The following is an 18,960-nucleotide window of genomic DNA, read 5'->3' on the forward strand; positions in this document are numbered from 1 at the left end:
GGGGGGGGGGGGGGGAAAGCAGCAGCCTAGATCATATTCTGCTTATACTTATGTATAGTTTCACGTGGCATATCATGCCAGAGATTCTATCTATTTCATAGTATCTGAATTACAAATATACAATATTGTGCTTGTCCATCCAATATTTTAGTACATACAACTCTGTATGAAGTTTTTAACATACCTTTAATCCTTGCCACGGCAGGCTGGTTCTGTTAAAGTACATCAATACATATCCTAATGACTCCATATCATCACGACGACTGAGGAAAAAAGTTTTATGTGCTTATTCATAAATTGAATAGCGTCATTTCTCAGGCCTCAAGAGATTATGAACATGAACTGTCAGTAAAATGTGCAATATACTGATATACAACAGTAATAAATAAGATTTACCAAACTTATTTGGAAAACTATAATTATGCATTTGTTATTTCTTGTTTTCCTTAGAGATGATATAGCAATACCTTTCAAATTTTAGCAAACTGATTAACTATTACAGAAAACCGCATACAAGTTTTCCTGACATATCCAAGTTTTTATTTTGCTATTTTTCTCCTTATCAAATGTTAAATTCCTAATTTTATTTTATTTTAGGATGAAGTATTGAGAGAATAAAATAATAATCAAACAATTTTTGTAAGATACATATTTATATGCAAAAGCAAATATTAATTTTGATTTTAATGACTGCTGAAATTCTTTTCCCTTATTTGCCAATCATTTTCTACTTTGGTCAAGAACTGTGCATAAAAAGCAAGCTACACGCGCTCCATTCAGCCCCATATCTATCTTGATAATACGAGAGCAATTCGGAAATAAACCTCCATTTGGTTATCAATGACAGACACTCACATATACAGAACTTTTATTATACACATTAGAAAACTGCAACATTACATTACTTTTCGACATAGTCACCATTCAAATTGTGGCACTTGTCATAACGTCTTACAAGGTTTGAAATTCCTTAGTAGTAGTCGCTCAGTGCCAAATCAGGGCTACATGAGGGGTGATCAAAAACATCCCAACGGAACTGCTTCAAAAGTTCTAGGGTGCATCTAGCGGTGTATGAGCAAGCAATATCGTGAACCAACGCCACATCGGAAGTGGTGCCAAAGAAAACCCCGCCAAATGTGAAGATGCCAAAGGAGTATTGGTAGTGAAGTTCATGGAGCGTGGTTCGACCATCAATTCAGAAGTCTACTGTGAAACATTACAAAAATTCAGACGTGCCATCCATAACAAGCGTTGGGGCATGCTGACTTCTGATATGGTGTTGGTTCACGATAATGCTCGCCGGCACACCGCTAGACATACCCAAGAACTTCTGAAGCAGTTCTGTTGGGATGTTTTTGCTCACCCCCCCTCGTAGCCCAGATTTGGTGCTGAGTGACTACTATTAAGGAATTTCAAACCTTGTAAGACGCTATGACAAGTGCCTCAATTTGAATGGCGATTATGTCAAAAAGTAATGTAATGTTGTAGTTTTCTGATGTGTATAATGAAAGTTCTGCATCTGCCAGTGTCTGTCACTGATAACCAAACGGAGCTTTATTTCCGAATTGCCCTTGTAATACAATAGTAAGATCATGGAAGCACAAAAACTGTGTACACATAAAAGCAAAGCACTAACAGCAAAACAATTATGAACTATTCTGATTCTTATTCTACACAAAATATAACTGAAAACATTCAAAAGTTAAATTTAACTGTGAACTTTGAAACTTTATGATAAAAATATTGATTCCAGAAATAATATAACTTTTATGTTTGATGACTGATACCACTGGTATAATGCCAACAAAAGCATCAGAAAACATGTTAAGTCCAATATACCAGTTGAATAGTACTATGTTAAAAGAAGTTGAACACAATTAAAAAATTACAAACTATCACCAAAATGAAGGAAAGGGTATTACTGATAAATTATGATTCACATATTATGAAATGTGTATGAAAATGCTTGGTCTGTTAAGAAAAAAGTTAACTTCACCTGAAGTACTATATTTCAGGGCTTAAAATCTTATTAGATATAAACTAATGCCATATGCACCAAAAATAAATTATTATTTTAAAAACAACAATCTCTTAAGAGGATAAGAACAAAGAAATCTTTTAAGGTCTTTAAGAAATAATTTTAACTTGAAAACATTTGCTATTTCTGATGCAAAGTGTTTCCACTTTTATTTAACACTAGAGTTTTGTAGGAACCATCTAAGGATGGTTTTATGTCAGATATTCCCTCTGCTATTAGTCAGTTATATCAAATGACTATACTTGTTAAGGCAACACATAGGTATAAGATGGATAGAAAAAAATGTATTTGTCATAGATATTTTGGTGTCTATAAGCTACACAATGCAAATATTTGCTCTACTGTAAGAACATTTAAATTAATTTTTAGTCATAACTATTCAAGATCCCAAATATTATGGCACAAGTAGGAAATGTGTATATTACTAAATTATAATCTCAGCATCTTTATCTCTACAGTTAGAAACAATTCAGAAATTTCTAGAGCTTACAGTAATTGCTTGGACACTTACCTCTGTTCAATGCCAAGATGTGCATTAATGCTTGCATATCTAGCTGTACCAGTGAGATTTTTGTCTTCTCTATATGGTATGTGTTGCCTTGTTCTGTTGTCCCGGTACTTTTTGGCCAACCCAAAGTCAATAAGGAATAACTTTAAAATAGATAAAATAGATTCAAATTTCCAGATGGCATTTGGAAATAGCATCGGAACTTTTAAGTATATGCCTAATAGATAATTGAGATCAACAAAATTAAATTAAATTATATTTAAGGGCAAAGGAAACAAAATCACAACTCTTAATTATCACTTGAAAAATAAAATATAAAATGGACCTAACCTTTCTCATCTACTTAGGAAAAAACAAATAAAATTATTCAAAGTGAGTTTTACTGCAAAAACTGTTAATTGTATTACTTTCTTATGGATGTTCTATATGTTGACATGCCTCTAAAGAGATTGTAGGGACTGGAGAAAATTAAAGTATTGTAAAACAAATAATTGAATAAAGCTAGGCCACATAAATTTAATATTTTCATATTATATATGTGACAAAAAAGGGAAAAGGGGCAATTTTATGAAACTGTTTTAATTTTTCAAGTAATTTTGCTTTTCTGCCACTTACTGCTATAATTTTTTTCCACGATGCTGAAGCTTTCTTTCATATTCATCAAAGAATATCTAAATAGTTGAATTCAAGATCAAATTGACACAAGATAATTTATTTTATATTTTACTAATTAAAGTACCATCAAATTTAACTAAAATGTTCAGTTACAAATAATCTGGGAGTTGTTATATGTGGCAGATTAAAAGTATAAGAAGTAAGTTGTCTAAATAAAAAAACTATCAGTTTTGTTTTGTACAAAACTAAGACTAGCATAAGGGAATAAAACAATTTTTAAGGGTTTAGTCTAGTCCATTTTAGGAAGTGTGCTAAAACGTCTAGTAATTCCTGTACATTTTTTTGCCAAATCTTACAGGCAATACAGAAAAAGAGATTTTTTTTAAAAAAAAAAAAGAGAGAGAAAAGTTTTCTAAAATAAAAGCATAAATTGACTAAATTTTAGAAAACAATTGAAAACAATCATTTAACAAATGTTCGGGTTACTAGTGCCTTTAAGGAACATTTTATTATAAGCTTATTTAATAAGCAAGCAAGTAAATAAAGAAATAGTTGTTGGGCCTTTACAATTTGCCATGTTGTTTAGACTCAATGAGAGAGGAAGACAGACAGTATTTAAAGCAGGGTCAACAGGCATCATCACACACTAACATTTTCTAACAGAACTAATTTTTAAAAATACATTTTGAAAGTTAAAGAATGATTAACATTTACTGAGATCTCAAGCACGAAAACTGATTTGGATATCCCATGAGATTTTGCTCAATCTTAAAAGATCAGTGAGTGCTATCCTAGTGTGTTGCAGGCGTAATACCGTTGACTCCTGATTTAAAGTTAACTGAACACTTGCGTTTATGTTATAGGTGAATGTAGATGGATGATACTTAATCATCTATGAATGATGACCTGAAAACAATACAAAACACAGAATACCTAGTTGATTCAAATAAGTAAACCGTATAAAGTTGAAATATTAGTAGGTTAATTAATATTTCCTTTACTAGCACAAGGCAGGAAAGAGATTATGTTTTTTTAAGTATTGTAAAAGTAGTTGACATTAATTTTATAATTTTCAGAAATTTATTTTCTTTTTATCTCTGATTTGGACAAATGGAAGATATAGGTACTCTTATAAAACACTGGGCAAAATAATTATTCCAGATGAACAAGAATGGCTATTTTTTAGGAGTTTTGAAATGTTTCAGATCATCTGCAATACACCTTCACTAACAGTATTTTAAAACATTATATAAAAGCCATCTTGGAATGCTATGGCATCAAGTTTTTAAAAGATGAATTTATCAGATTTCAATTGTGTTAGGTATTTTATTTAATGGCTAAGGGTAGATTACGGCAAGGAAAGAACTCTGCCATGTAGCTCTTCTATGCTACTATATTCTTACAATCTCAAAACACTAAAGCCATGCTTCATTACTGGGAAAAATGCTAGGAAGCAAAGTTACCTAGCACCATACTAACACTCCCTCTTAAATTGCTTTGGTTGAGAAGTGAGCACATTACTTTTTAGATTAGATATAATACTATTCACCCAATAAACCACACTTCCCCAAGCTACTGAATTCAAATCTTCCTAATTTACTCTCCCCTCATGAATGCCTGCATGACTCTTGCTGATTTAGTTTCAGAGTAATTAAGGAAATCCAGTCAGAACTGGAATGATGGACCGGAAAGGGAAACTCAATGATTCCAATCTGAAACTGGCAAGATACTTCTGCTGCTTCCACTGGGATAAAGGTTATTTGTACTTTTCTATTGTCCAAGACAGCACATTTTAACACAAAAAGGATATTGTTCTTCCTTGCACAAAATATATCCATTTTATATTTAGGTAAATCAATTTTAGAACAAAAAGTATCACTTCCCTGTTAATTAGCATAGGACACAGTTTTCAGACTGGCTCAATTATTATGTGATACTAAAACATTTCTGGCATGACCTGATCGAGCCAAATGGTTCTGAATAACTCATTGAGTCTCCATATTTACCCTTCTTCTCCCCTGCCTCATATCCATACAATAAAGGACTTCAGCCAACTTTATTTTTTTAAGTTTTTTTTACTTCAGTTTCAATTTTTCACAAAACCATTTTATTAAATACAAATTAATGATCGTGCATGAAAATAAACCATGATTAAGCAACCCAGTTTAAACAGCTGACTTGTTTAATCTCTTGTTCTTCTGTAAGTAGCCAACTCCTGTGACAATTGAGATCAGTCTCCTAGCATTCTCCTCCTCTGCAGAAATCTATATTATGAAATCCTAAAACCCACCCTGGGGCTATATTGAAGTTTGAACAAGTTCCAATGTTATAAATTAGACAGATACCGTAATTTGAGCCACAATATAGCATAAAAGAATGCTGCATATAATGAAAACTATTCCAATTGCCACATTTCTAAATTCACGGGCCCAAAGTATTATAATAAAATTCATATTTAATAAATAGACAGCCGTTTAAGGCGCTAAGAATTCATTAACTAAAATATGGTAAATTTTTAATGAGATACAATTACCTTAGTTACTTGATCTATACTAAAAAGTTCTATTAAAATTTACTGCTGGAAACAAAGCATGTTCTTTGGAAAAAGTATAGTAGGTCTTGATTCTCTCCATCCAAAATGCATTTCCCCCCAAACATATTAATCATTTTAATGAAGAGGGAAACAAATCTCATCAAGACCTACTACCAGACCATGCACACATAGGCATTTCTAATTCTTCACAATACATTCTATATCCTCCTCGTCACATTTCAGAACACAGAGCTACTCTTCTAGGATTAATACAAAGTTCGGACAGTTATCCTTAAATCATATTAACATGGATAAAAGAAGAACCGTTTATCTTAGACAGGCGCTTAGTAATGTTACATGTTTGCCAAGTATGTCTGAATAATGCCAACATAAGGTGCTTTTTGCAAATCTACATGTTTTCCGAAATAAAATAAAAATGCATATGAGTTGGGATTGAGGTTGGAATAGAGACAGTTCAGACCTGGTTTAATCCTGAGAAAGATGGGTCCTGAGAAGTACTAACAGTCATGCTTCTTTTCCTCTTCCCCACTGGAGATTCTAAACACTGAACAAACAATAGAGGGTGGCAGTGCATCAAACAGTATTGCTTACATTGCAACAATGGCTGGCGCAGACAGGCAACACCGAGGCGTTAGAGAAAGAATAGGGTAGCCAAATGCCATCCTTCTTCCACCAAGCACTACAGTTTTCCAAAGGAGATCGTGTGTACACAGAAAAAAATTTAGATGTGGCAAGATAAATTTGAGCATGCCACTTTAAAATGACACTGCCTTGAACAGGGATAGCAATGGCAATATTTGGCTTAATAAAAAGGAATTTTGGCATTTACATATGTACTGCCCTTCCCCCAAACAACATGTGGGAAATAAATCTTCAGTAAGGAAGAGGTAGAAGGCATTTAGTCACCTTAAGTTCACTTTCATAAGCATGCAGGGCTTTTTGTAGGAGAGGCTCAAAGAAGATCTTATATTAGGAGTAAGACAATTCCTAAGACATAACATTTTAAAATAAATGTTTAGAAATAAAAGCATTCCAATTTTATTGTCTATATTTTAGTTTATTATGAACATAATTTACTGGAACATGATTAACAAAACAGCCTCACCAACTGTAAATACCATGTCTTAAAACAATGGATATGTGATACAAAATTCATCTGAATTTTTGCTAAAGGAAGAAAATTTTAAACCATATCAATATTTAACGGAGCTGCTGATTTCACACTTTTAAAGCTTTAAATTCTGTGTGGATTAAACAAAGGGGGTTATAATCTTATCTATAGGATTACTTGTAATATCAAACAAATGTCTAAAATTTAATGCTTGTCACTCTATTTAAATGGCTACTAGGACTGAAAAATGTGGTCCTTTTTTTTACATCATCTAATGTGACTCTAATAAAGTCACTTAACAAAGCACAACATTTTTCAGTCCACATTTCCACATCACAAGAAAAAAAAAATAAAGTGTTGCAATGCCAGCTCACTATAACTGTCAAAGAATATGGAGAAATGGCCCAAAAAGAGAAGAAATATCAAATCAAGACTGGTTTATTTATTTTTTTCTAGTTATACTTCCAGTTCTTGTCAGAAAATTAAAGGACTGCATTAAAGAAACAAGAATATGAAATTTAGAGATAAAGTTCAATAGAAATAGGACTGACAGTGTCTTTTAAATTTGACTTTTGCAATTTCTTCTCACCCCAACTCCCCAGAGTTGTTTAATGCTTCACTGAACGCCTTTAAAGCAGAATTCAACAGGTGGTTGTTGGTTTGATTTTGCTCTAAAGTAATGGCTCCAAGTTGGCATTCATACAGGCAAACAAAGGTAACATTTTATAGCTAAAAATATCAAAAAGGTAAACACTGATGGCTTATGAAGAACCAATCTGTATGGGAATGTTGCTGCCAATATAGATTCGTTTCACATACATTTCCCCAAACTTAAGAATTTCTATTTAACAGCATGCTTAAATGCATTGCCAATGCTGCCTGTCTGCTCGAGCTCAATGTACAGTATAGCAAAGATTACTCTCGCAAGCTAGCCAAGAATATTTCCAATCAAAAGTTTCAAAAGAAAACATGCATTTCCAGCTCAATTTCTATCAACCCCCTTCTACCCACACTTAAAATCCAATAAAATATTAAAATTCAAGAAGCAAATGTTAACCTATACCTACCCATAAACTGCATTCTGAACTTCCACAGGCTTGTGAATGCACAGGACACAGTTGAATAAACAAAGCTACAGTGTTACAAACCAATATTTCTTTAGAAGTTGATTCTACCCAATTAAAAATCTAGGTAACTGGAAGTCAAGAATCCACCATGCTAATAAATACAGCAAACAATAAAAATCAGTTTATGGCAAGCTGTGCTACTATAATTCATTGGTTTTGACTAATAGGTTATTTAATAGAAGGAACTTGAGTATGCAAAGAAAGATAGGTTATATAACATACTGATTTGCTTAACTAAGGTCTGCACAAAGGCAGAGATCATATGATTTTCCTGCAGGAGTATGACTGAAAATCTTGTCTTTTGATAAATACTATAGCTAACTCAAGCAGCACAACTTTTCAATAAACTGTATTTTATTTTAACTTTTTTCATGCAAAAAAAGTGTTAAGACTAACCTTATTACAGTGACGTCCGATACCCATTAGAAAGTTATCTGGTTTAATATCTCTGTGTATAAAATTCTTTGTGTGCACATATTCAATTCTACTGATCATCTGTAAACAAAAAGAAAATTGGTCAAATTTAAAAGCATTTCAGGTATGATTTTAATAATAATCTGTCCTATAATTCAAAAATATTTGCATCAATCTTATTACCTGAAAATAATCTAAACCAGTTAATAAACCTACTCAATGTTTTGTAAATAAATGCTTTTCATTATTAGATAATGAGAAAAGGAACACTATCTTATGGAACTATCATCAACACCCCTAAAAGTGGAGATTACCATATTGCCTAAGTAAATTAAAGGATCAGTGCACCTCAACATCTGGCTGAGTGTCTATATGCTAGCCTAATGCCTGTCTGTGGAAAACAGTCTTCCCACAAAATCAGTTATTTTCACTCTGGGCATCTTGCAAAAACCATCTGTCTAGAATTGTATCAGATGTCTGAGCCTGATACTACAAAGGAACCTTGTTGTAGAGCAGGACTTTTCAACCTTTTCACCGATTGTACCACTTTTAGAATATGGCAACATTCGAGTACCACCAGTCACCTAGCGAGGTGTCAAAAACTTGATGACCCCCAAAAATTGGAAAAAAGTGATAAAGTACAGGTAGTCCTTGACTTACAACAGTTTGCTTAGTGACTGTTCAAAGTTACGACGGCACTGAAAAAAGTGACTTATGACCATTTTTCACACTTATGACCGTTGCAACATCCCCAGAGTCATGTGATTTACATTTCGATGCTTGGCAACTGATTCATATTTATGATGGCCACATTGTTCCAGGGTCATGTGATCGCCTTTTGCAACCTTCTGATAAGCAACGTTAATGGGGGAAACCAGATTCACTTAACCATGTTACTAATTTAATCTCTCCCTCTCTCTTTCTCTCTCCCTCTTTCCCCCTATTTCTCTCTCCCTCTTTCTTTCTCTCTCCCTTTCTCTCCCTCCCTCTCCCTTTCTCTCCCTCTCTCTTTCTCTCTCCCTCCCTTTCTCTCTCCCTCTCTTTCTCTCTCCCTTTCTTTGTCTCTCCCTCTTTTTCTCCCTCTCCCTCTTTCTCTCTCCTCTTTCTCTCTCCCTCTTTCTCTTTCTCCCTGTCACTCTCTTTCTCTCTCCCTCTCTTTCTCTCTCTCTCTCCCTCTCTCTATTTCTCTTTCCCTCTTTCTCTCCGTCTCTCTATTTCTCTCTCCCTCTCTTCCTCTCAAAGATCCTTAAAATCCTTAAATGCTATGCTTGGGTGGAAGACTTTCTTTTACAGATGGGGTGGGTTGGCAGACAAGTAAAAAAAAAGGAAAAAAAAGTGTGAATAGGTGTCCAGTAGCTAGCTTGAAGTTTGAACGACTTCTTTTTCTTGCCACCGGCTTCTAGGAGGAGCAAAAGACATCCAGCACTGCAACCAGGCACCCTGGACTGGCCATTCCAGGGCTTCCTGCACCGGCTGACTTAGTTGTCTGCAACCTCCTGTTGTCGCTTGGGGGGAGAGATTCCATCTTTCTCATCCGAGGAGGGAAGTTATGTCGGACCGTCGACTCTGTGTCGAGCCCCGTGGGCCCAACATTCGCGGGCAGACCACCTCCCCATCGCCCTCCACGCCGGCTGGCTCCGTCGCCAGACCTCCCAGCTGACAAGTGCACATTCGGGGGTCGCCAGCTGATGGGCGCAGAAGATTGGCGCCGCGGCAGCCTCCCAGCCACCCGCTTCTTCGGCTGGAGCAATTGCCAGGGCTTGCATGGTCGCTGGCGGCGGAGAGCGCGTCAGCGGCCATTGGGGACTCCAGCGGTTCTGTGCCACGAAGGCTTGAGGCGTGGGACTTGGAGCAGCATGGTGCCATGGGAGGCGGCAGGACGGGGGGAGGGGTTACCTGCATGCTGCCGGCTGAACTCTGGAAGCCTGCCTGAATGAAGAATTTTAGGGGGAGTTGAAAACGAGACAGACTTAGGGCTGTATTAAGACGATAGATGGCTGCGTAAGGAGAGTGGAAAAGAGGCGAATTCGGGGTGGTGAAGAAAACACGGGGGGAAGGCGTTAGGAAATAAGCGCCAAGGTACATGGTGCCTTGCAAGGGATTCCCGAGTGTTCCGCAATTGTTTTTCCTCTCTCCTCTGCGTGAGAAAAACTTTTGCGGCGTAAATCTGAAACCAGGTGTTCCTGTGAGGTGGCGCAGGAGGTCCTTGGGAGAGGCGAGGATAAGCTTGGCGTTTCCTCTCTCCAAATCCCCCTCTTCTTCACTCCCTTCCCCGGCCTGCCTGCAATCTTAGCTCGCGGCTCCGTGGCTTTTCTTTGCCTAGCCTAGCCAAGCGGGCTCGACATGAACGGGCGGGGGAAGGGGTCGAGGACGTGCGGGGCGGCAAAGGAGACCAGCGGCCGGCGCCGTTCTACCTGGCACCGTGGGTGTCGGCTCCGTGGGTGTCCCGACCAACAGCTGAGCGGCTCAGACTTCTGGCCGCCGAACAGCTGAGTCCTCCGGGAGACAACGTGAGGGCCCTGAAGGGTATCGCAAGCTCGCGGGGGGGGAGAGGAAAAGAAGATGGAAGAGAGTGAGGCCGCAACAGAGAGGGAGAGAAGGGGAAAGAGGGGCGGTTGTGATGTTCGCACTCAGGGGCGCGACGCGAGCGGTCTCAAACCCCTTCCTGCGGTCTCAAACCCTTCCTGCTGAGGGAGTAGACAGCTCTGTCTCCTATCAGACTAGCGATTGTTGTGAAGTAAGAAGAGGGAGAAGGGCGATATGGATCCCGCTGACCTGCGTGCACGAGAAGTCAATCCGGTTGCTGCACAATGAGTCCCTGGGGAGGCCGGGGCCTTGCTCTGTGCTCTTCACACACCTCCTGCAGGGCACATTCAGTAGAGTTCATGCAGGCTGCCAAGCAGCATATTTTCCACAAACAAATGAGGTGGGAAGGAGCGGAGCGGGGTGGAGGAAGGCGACGCCGCGTACCACCAGCCAGGTGGTCGCGTACCACCAGTGGTACGCGTACCACCGGTTGAAAAGCCCTGTTGTAGAGGAAGATTATTGCTGCTTAGCTCAATGTGAAAGTTATGTTGGAACAGGGATGGGGCAGATATGTTAATGTAGGTAACTACTAGTTCTATCAGAGCCTAGTATCATGAGTTCCATTAGGCAGGTACAGGAAAAATTAAGACTGGGAAATGGCCTGGATGTGTGCACACTCAAAGTAATACTTAGTAGGAAAAGGTACAGGAAGAACGTAAATTTTATTACATGTATTGGATTCGGAGCTTCTTTTCAGATTACCATCTACCCAAAGAGATCAAGGTGACAATGAAGACAACTCCTCTAAAGAAAACATCCAGCTCTTCAGTGTCATATCTGTTGTTGCTTACGCATTTATTATCCAGAACTGAATTTTGTTCAAAGCACTGATTTGGCATATATTATTGAGACAGAAGAGGGATATATTAGCTGACAGAGAGGGATTCATGGGATAGGACTGGTGGGCAGGAGACTGGCATGGTGTGTAGCAAGAATAAACAAGTCTTTTTGCCGTCTCTGATGATGACTGCAGCAAATGAATAGTGCAGTTTCCTACCACTTTGAAATGGAAAAGCCAAGTTTACAAACTCCCCTCAAAATTCTGCCTCATGAGCATAAGCAATGTAACTCCATCCATTTCATGGTCCTCAACTGTCCCAATGTTTTGTTATTATGGATTCTTTGTGGTTTGTAAATATCACGATTTAAACCAAGTATACCTAAATCTTGCCTCTCGTGGTTTAGCAAATCAATCAGGGCATATCCTAATGCCAAACTTCAAGAGGGACTTATTCTTGCCTAAAACATGCACTTCCTGGACAGTCTTTGGCAACAGATTCTGGATTATTTAAATTGGAAATTGAATGCATGGAGTCCAATTATTGCTTCTTAACCATTCAATTCCAGGAAGCATTCTGTACCCTTGAAGCATATCTGATTCCAATAATGTGATAGATGAGAACAAGCTGAAATTAAATCAATACAAGATAGAGATAACATTGATAAACAGGAAACTTGACTCAGTGATTAAAATTTAGTCTATTTAGGATGGAACTGCACTCCCACTTGAAGTCTATAATCTAAGAATTCTCCTTGATCTTTAGGTGTCACTGGATACAGAATTAAAGGTGTCAGCCTTTCAAGGTAGTTCAGACAAGAAACACAAACCAAGAGTACCAACATTACCTTTTTCTGTAAGGTTATAGTATCAGAATCTTACAATTTGGAAAGCACTTCTACCCTTTTACTTTTACTTACTAGGGAGGGTCCCTTCTAAGAGTCTTCGCCTGCCCTCTTTCCTTCTATGGGCTGAGACATCTTTTGCATGACACTTCTCAAGACTGTGCCTTTTTCTCCTGTCTCTCAAAGATTATTCTCACAGACCATGACAAAAGTGCTTTTTCACAATTACAATTGCTAGGCTAACTTTGACCCCTCTTGATTTTTTTTGTTGTTGTTATCCATGCTTTTGTTACTTCCTATCATGACCACTGATTTTTTTTTTCACTATGACTATTTTGAAAACTGGCTAGAAGTTATAATTGATACAATGCTGCAAAGTACGGGGATCACATGATGTTGGGATTGAAAGATGTTTATTGATTGCTGTTTGCTTACTAAATGCAGTTTAAGCTATTAATATCAATCAGATATGTACAAACTCTACACTAAGAAAATGGAATAGTTGGGCAACTCTGAACTCTGTTGTTCCTCTGGATTACATCAATCTCAATTTAGTCCAATAGTTTTCCTGAAGTAAATTTGGTGAATTGGTAGTAGTTTGTGCTGTTCTTAATAAACTACAGTTGGATTATATTTAGATCTGGTGCAATCCAAAGAAAGAGAAAAATTCCACAGTTCTCTCCAGAGATGTCTATTATTCACATTCTTGACATTAATCTTTAAAGTCCTGAAAGGGCTGATGATTATCCTGTCTTTCCAATGAAATCTGCTGAATAGGCTCTTCTGAAGAAGCTGTTAAATATCTAACTATTTGACTCATGAAAGAGAGCCTTCTATATTGCTTCATGGCTTACGTTTAAAAGAACATTTTAATGAAACATTTTGCTAGGCTTTTAACTGCTAATTTATTAATTTTCACATGTGTTTTAACTTTCTGGATTGCAAAATTTGTTTATGATTCTTGTCAGCATTCTTGGATATCTGCTTGAGGTGAAAAGCAGAATACAAAACAAATATATAATGTTAAGATTTATCCTGTTTATTCTATAGAACTAAAACATACTGTTTCTCTCCATAAAATCCTTTTATCATTTTGAGCCTTTATTATGTCCATGTATTCATATTATTGACCATAGAAAAACAAGTTATGTTATTCATGTCTAGTCTATGTATTGCTCTATATTAAAAGAACTTAAATTTCTGTTATTAATTGTGTCATGTTAAATGATCAATATACTTCCATAGACCCATTGGAGAATTTTTAGAATAGGGGTGTCTTTGGCCTGCATGCACCCTCCTATTCCCAATATGCAACTATTCTTCCAACTCTCATCCTGGTTGCAGAGTAGTAATCTTGTTTTCCCATAGAAAATGAGGTTTTTTTTAAAAAGCGAAGTATATCTCTGATTGGAGTATTTCATTCAGAAAAAATGAAATAATAACGGCAGAAATAAACTGCTGTTTAACAGGTATTCTTCTGCAATTGCAAGAAACAGTATCTTTAAAATTTTTCCATTATACTCCCATACTTCAGATTTGAATCTTTATACAAACATGCTTCATTGAAGGACTGGATGAAAATTGTAGTTAATGTTTCTCCTTTAACATTGCTTCAATTTACCATCTTTTATTTGGCAGTTAGACACACAAAAGCATTTTGGCACAGCATGTGTACAATATATATATAGTTAATGGACTCCTAACCAGCCAAGTGAGATACAAAAAGGAACAAGACAAGGCTATCTCTTGTCCCCTGTTTATCTACATTTATTGGTGACTGTAAACCACTTATATTTATTTGCACAGAACAGGAAAAAAATGAACTTACGATTTATGGCTTTGACATTAGAAAAAATAGACAATAGAAAAAACCAGAGCTTTTTTTTGTAACCACTGAGTAAGACGTAATTTTGTAATTGTACTTATATTTGCTGTAAAGAAAATTAGAAGCTACTTCTATTTCTTTTCATTCTTTCTTTTTGCAGTTTTCTCTTTTCTTTCATTTATATTCTTTCATTTCATTATATAATTTTATCTTTTCAAAACTCTTTAAAACTTTTATAAACACAAGAGATACAGCATAGAACTATTGCAACTACTCTTCTTTTGAATTTAAGATTTAGGATAAAGACAATTAATAATGCTAAGTATGAAATAATATACTCTATATTGCATGATTTGGGCTACAAATCTTGTGTTATTCAGCAGGTGATCTCCCATTCACATTATTGTTTTTTCATTCTATCTGGCTCAAATTCTCACTGGAGTGCTGATATTATAAAGTCAGTAAACTTTATGTGTATTTGAAAACACAAAGCAAACTGCATTTTAGGGAACTTCTGGTACTCCTCACCCAAGCAGAGTATTTACACAATTTACATACCTGGTCTGCTAACATAAGTACTGTTTTCATTGTGAACCTTCGAGAACAGAAGTTGAAGAGATCTTCAAGACTAGGTCCAAGAAGATCCATTACTAGAACATTGTAATCTTTTTCTTGACCATACCACCTGCAAAGAGACAAAAATCATCATTAGTGTTAACCTAAATACAACTGAGTAGTATTAATTTGTTAAAGGTGACTTCAAATAATAAAATACAGTGTAGTTTTCTTATAGCATAGAATATGGTTCCCAATGGCATATAGTGCAACAGACCTGTATTAAGTATCCACACTATCTAGCATCTAATTATTAATACAATTTTCCTTATTTCTTTTTTGGTTTTTATCCCTATAAGCAGTAAAAAAAGCCAAGAATTGTATGTATGTATGTATGTATGTGTATGTATGTATGTGTGTGTGTATATATGTATGTATGTATGTATGTGTATATATATATATATATATATATATATATATATATATATATATATATATATATATATATATATATATATATATATATATATATATGCTACAAATATATACACACAGTAGCATGATGATATTGCATCTTGCATCAATAATATAGTCTCAATCATCTGGATAATTCAATTAGCTTACAGATAATCTAATTTTAAATTTTTACTTTAAAGGCAACGTCAAAATAAAAAAGGTATTTTGTAGTCAGGAAGCTGACTACAATTCCTTTAGATGTCTATTCCAAGTTCTTCAGTTGTTTTGGGGCTCTTTCAACAATTACCAAACTTGGAATATTATCACAGAATTGTGTAACACTAACGTTTGCTGCAACTAAGTCATGATGTGAAACTACTTACAGTAAGAGAAATTACTACACATTCAAACTTGTAGAAACAAATGGTTAAGATTAGAGGGGAAAAAGTCTTAAAATATCTGACATGATGTTACACAGAACATGAAGAAGAGCTGCTCTGTATTATTGTACAAAGCAGATACAGAACCCAGAGTGGAAGCTTCAGTGGAAATCCATAGCATATTGAATATTATCCCAAGTGTCAAGAAATATTCAACAACAAAACAAATAGGAGCTGATGGGTAATCCTTTGCTGGCTTATTAGGTAGTCCAACAAAGTCGTTCGCTGGAAATCCTTTAGTTGCATCCTATGCTGCAAATCACATACTGAATATAAAATCTGATTATATGTCTCCAAAATCCTTTTCCACTTTATGTTTGTATTTTCAAGTTGAGCAACAATACACCTTCAAGAGTAAGGTCCATACTGCTCCACTCCGCTACAAAAGGGATGGACAATACATGGTGCTATATATAGTGGGAGTTTGCAACTACAACTGTTCACTATTGCAGGATAACAAAGGTCCCACTACCCTACCAATTTAAAATAAATTCTGAAAAATGGCAAATAGTAATAGTGGTAGAATCTGCACCATAGCTACTAAGCAGTTGGTCAATAATAAAAAGTGAAATATTTTTAGAGCGAAATAGAATTATTTTAAATTAGGATGTAAAAAATAACAACCCCAAGCCCTTAAATGGATTAGCAGGAAGTAAAACAAGGTTTCCTAGCTCAAGTCCATCATTAAATATATACTATAAAGATAGCACAAAATCAGTACAGTAATTGAACTGTATTCTTTGATCATCAAAAATTCTTTGAGAGATCCTTGATGCTCTCTGAACTTGGTTGTTACCTTGCAGACATTTCATTACCCAAACCATGCAACATCATCAGGGCACAATTCAAAATTGTTTTGAATATGAAAAAAAATTAGCTATAAATGATCAGGCTCAAATCATTGTTATGTTGGACATGTTATACAAAGACCTAGCTTTACTGAAGTCTACAGTGCTGGGAAAGATGAAAAAGAAAAGAGGATGCCCACAGCAAAGTAGATGGATTTAGAGTCAGTGGCAATGTGTACACGACTGTAAGATCTGAAGAACCAAGTTGGAGACAGATTGTCCTGGAGAGAAAAACTATTCATTGTGATGAATATAGCGGTATGTATATACATATTCATCTTAACTTGTCTCTTTAGGATAAAAAGTTTTATACAGAAAAGAGAAATATTAATAAGTAAAATCAATCAGAGGCATGAAATAAAGAAAAGGGGACATGGCTAAAACCAACGTAATTCATTATACCTCTTCCATACTTTACCAATTATTCCTGCTACTATTATACTCATACATCATCTCACAGAAACAAAAATGGATTCTAAAAAAATTGACATGCTACTGCTAACCTAAATGGAATATAATAGAAGAAAAATGTGATTTTTTTAAAAAAAAATGTGGAAAATTTCTTCCAATGGAAATTGCCTCTAATAGGGAAAAATGCAAATTTGGGGAAATATAATAAATTAAAATAATACGTTTTCTCATTTAGAATGAACCTGGTATTTTAAAATGCTACTTTATGATTTTGCCTCTCCCAAATGTTTTCAAATAAACCATGAATAAACAATATTAGGCAATTGCAATTTACTGTAAAGAAACAAATTACAAAAATCTATATACACTGAATATACTGAACAGAAATGAAAGAATGGATGCAAAATTAATTAATGCTATGAAAATGCTGAAAATGTTAAAGGTGCAATGAAATTAGTACAACTAGAAAAACGTTAAAGCACGAATGTGATTTGCTTTTAGAATACAATACCTGTGCAGTTTATTCAACATGTGTGCATCTATGTCTGATAAAAGAAAGAGATATTGTTCCCATACAAAAAGGAAAAGTAGTAACAGTGACAAAAGTAGAAAATATTGAACGAAATTAGCTTATTTAGTGTGCCTGGGAAAATATTTGGGCAGTATTCTAATTGAAAGGTATAAGGAGCAGTGATGAACACAACTTGTGAAATGTAGTAAGGCTTCCTATCAGGCTTGTATTTGCTCTTCAACAGTTCACAGAGAAATATATAGATTGAGATAGTTTGTACATCTGTGGATTTAGAGAAGAAACATAGTAAAATGAATATATAATCTTTGTGCAAACATGGGATTGAAGGCTGGCTTTTGAACAGTATAAAACCAGCTCACTATGGAATGCTTAGCAAATGGTTCAACATTGGTTGTTTTAATGAAGTGGTTCTCAACCCATGGTCTCCTTCTGACCTTGTTTTTCTCCTGTGGTCCATCTGTCCAGGTCATATTATCAGTGAAAAAGATTGCCACTTATACACCTGACTTTCCTTTTATGTGGCCACCTCAGCATTGCTCCCGTTACATGTATTTCACCTGTGGTCCACTTGAAATATCCTAGGGCTCCTGGCTGCCTATTAGAATAGAGTAACAGAGTTGGAAGGGACTTTGGAGGTCTTTTACTCCAACCTGCTGCTCAAGCAGGAAACCCTATACCATTTCAGACAAATGGCTGTCCAACGCCTTCTTAAAAACCTTCAATGAGGAAGCACCCATAACTTCTGAAAGCAAGTCGTTCCACTGATTAATTGTTCTAGCTTTCAGGAAATGTTTCCTTATTTCTAGGTTGGATTTCTCCTTGATGAGTTTCCATTCATTGCTTCTTATCCTGCGTTCAGGTGTTCTGGAGAATTATTAAAAATGGCAAACAGTATTCTCCTTCTTTAAGCGGATGAAGTGCTGAAGACTTTCAGGAACTGCTGAAAACTGCCTAAAACAGGCCTTTAAGTATAAAAACAGATTTACGATAGTGTGAACTGCCTGCCAAATTTTGATCACGGAGGTGCTGTAACAGGTGGAACTTTGAGGACCAGTCCCTTTGTTCAGTGCCATCATATCTTTGAACTGTTGTTGAATAAGTAGTTGTCACTCAAGGACCATCTATATAGAAAAACTGATCACAATAACATAAAAACTGTGCATGAAGGCTGTAATTTTTGGTTAATTACTGCTTCTGCTGTTTGCTCTGGATTGTTTTTTAAAAATACGGTTAAGATATAAAAACACTGGGGACATATAGGGTTCAACTTTATCCTAGCCACAGATACTCGGGAGAGTCAGAATGATTTCAGGCCAA

The 18,960-nt window shown here is 35.9% G+C and overlaps 1 protein-coding gene across 5 annotated transcripts in view; it reads right to left on the reverse strand.

Annotated features, from left to right (window-relative positions):
* CSNK1A1 (casein kinase 1 alpha 1) overlaps positions 1-18,960 on the reverse strand; it is a 41,273-nt gene that overhangs the window by 12,446 nt on the left and 9,867 nt on the right. For 4 of the 5 annotated variants that reach the window (XM_015819491.1, XM_015819489.1, XM_015819488.2 and 1 more), the window contains exons 3-7: positions 14,960-15,086; positions 8,350-8,448; positions 6,176-6,259; positions 2,550-2,689; positions 185-263 (exon numbers count right to left, since the gene is read on the reverse strand). In XM_015819491.1, coding sequence (XP_015674977.1) covers positions 185-263; positions 2,550-2,689; positions 6,176-6,259; positions 8,350-8,448; positions 14,960-15,086 — 529 coding nt within the window. The remainder of the gene's footprint in view (positions 1-184; positions 264-2,549; positions 2,690-6,175; positions 6,260-8,349; positions 8,449-14,959; positions 15,087-18,960) is intronic. The other variant, XM_015819492.1, reaches the window with a different exon arrangement.

Source organism: Protobothrops mucrosquamatus, unplaced genomic scaffold (assembly GCF_001527695.2).
Source record: "Protobothrops mucrosquamatus isolate PMUCROS unplaced genomic scaffold, P.Mucros_1.0 scaffold935, whole genome shotgun sequence".
NCBI classification, from domain to species: Eukaryota; Metazoa; Chordata; class Lepidosauria; order Squamata; family Viperidae; genus Protobothrops; species Protobothrops mucrosquamatus.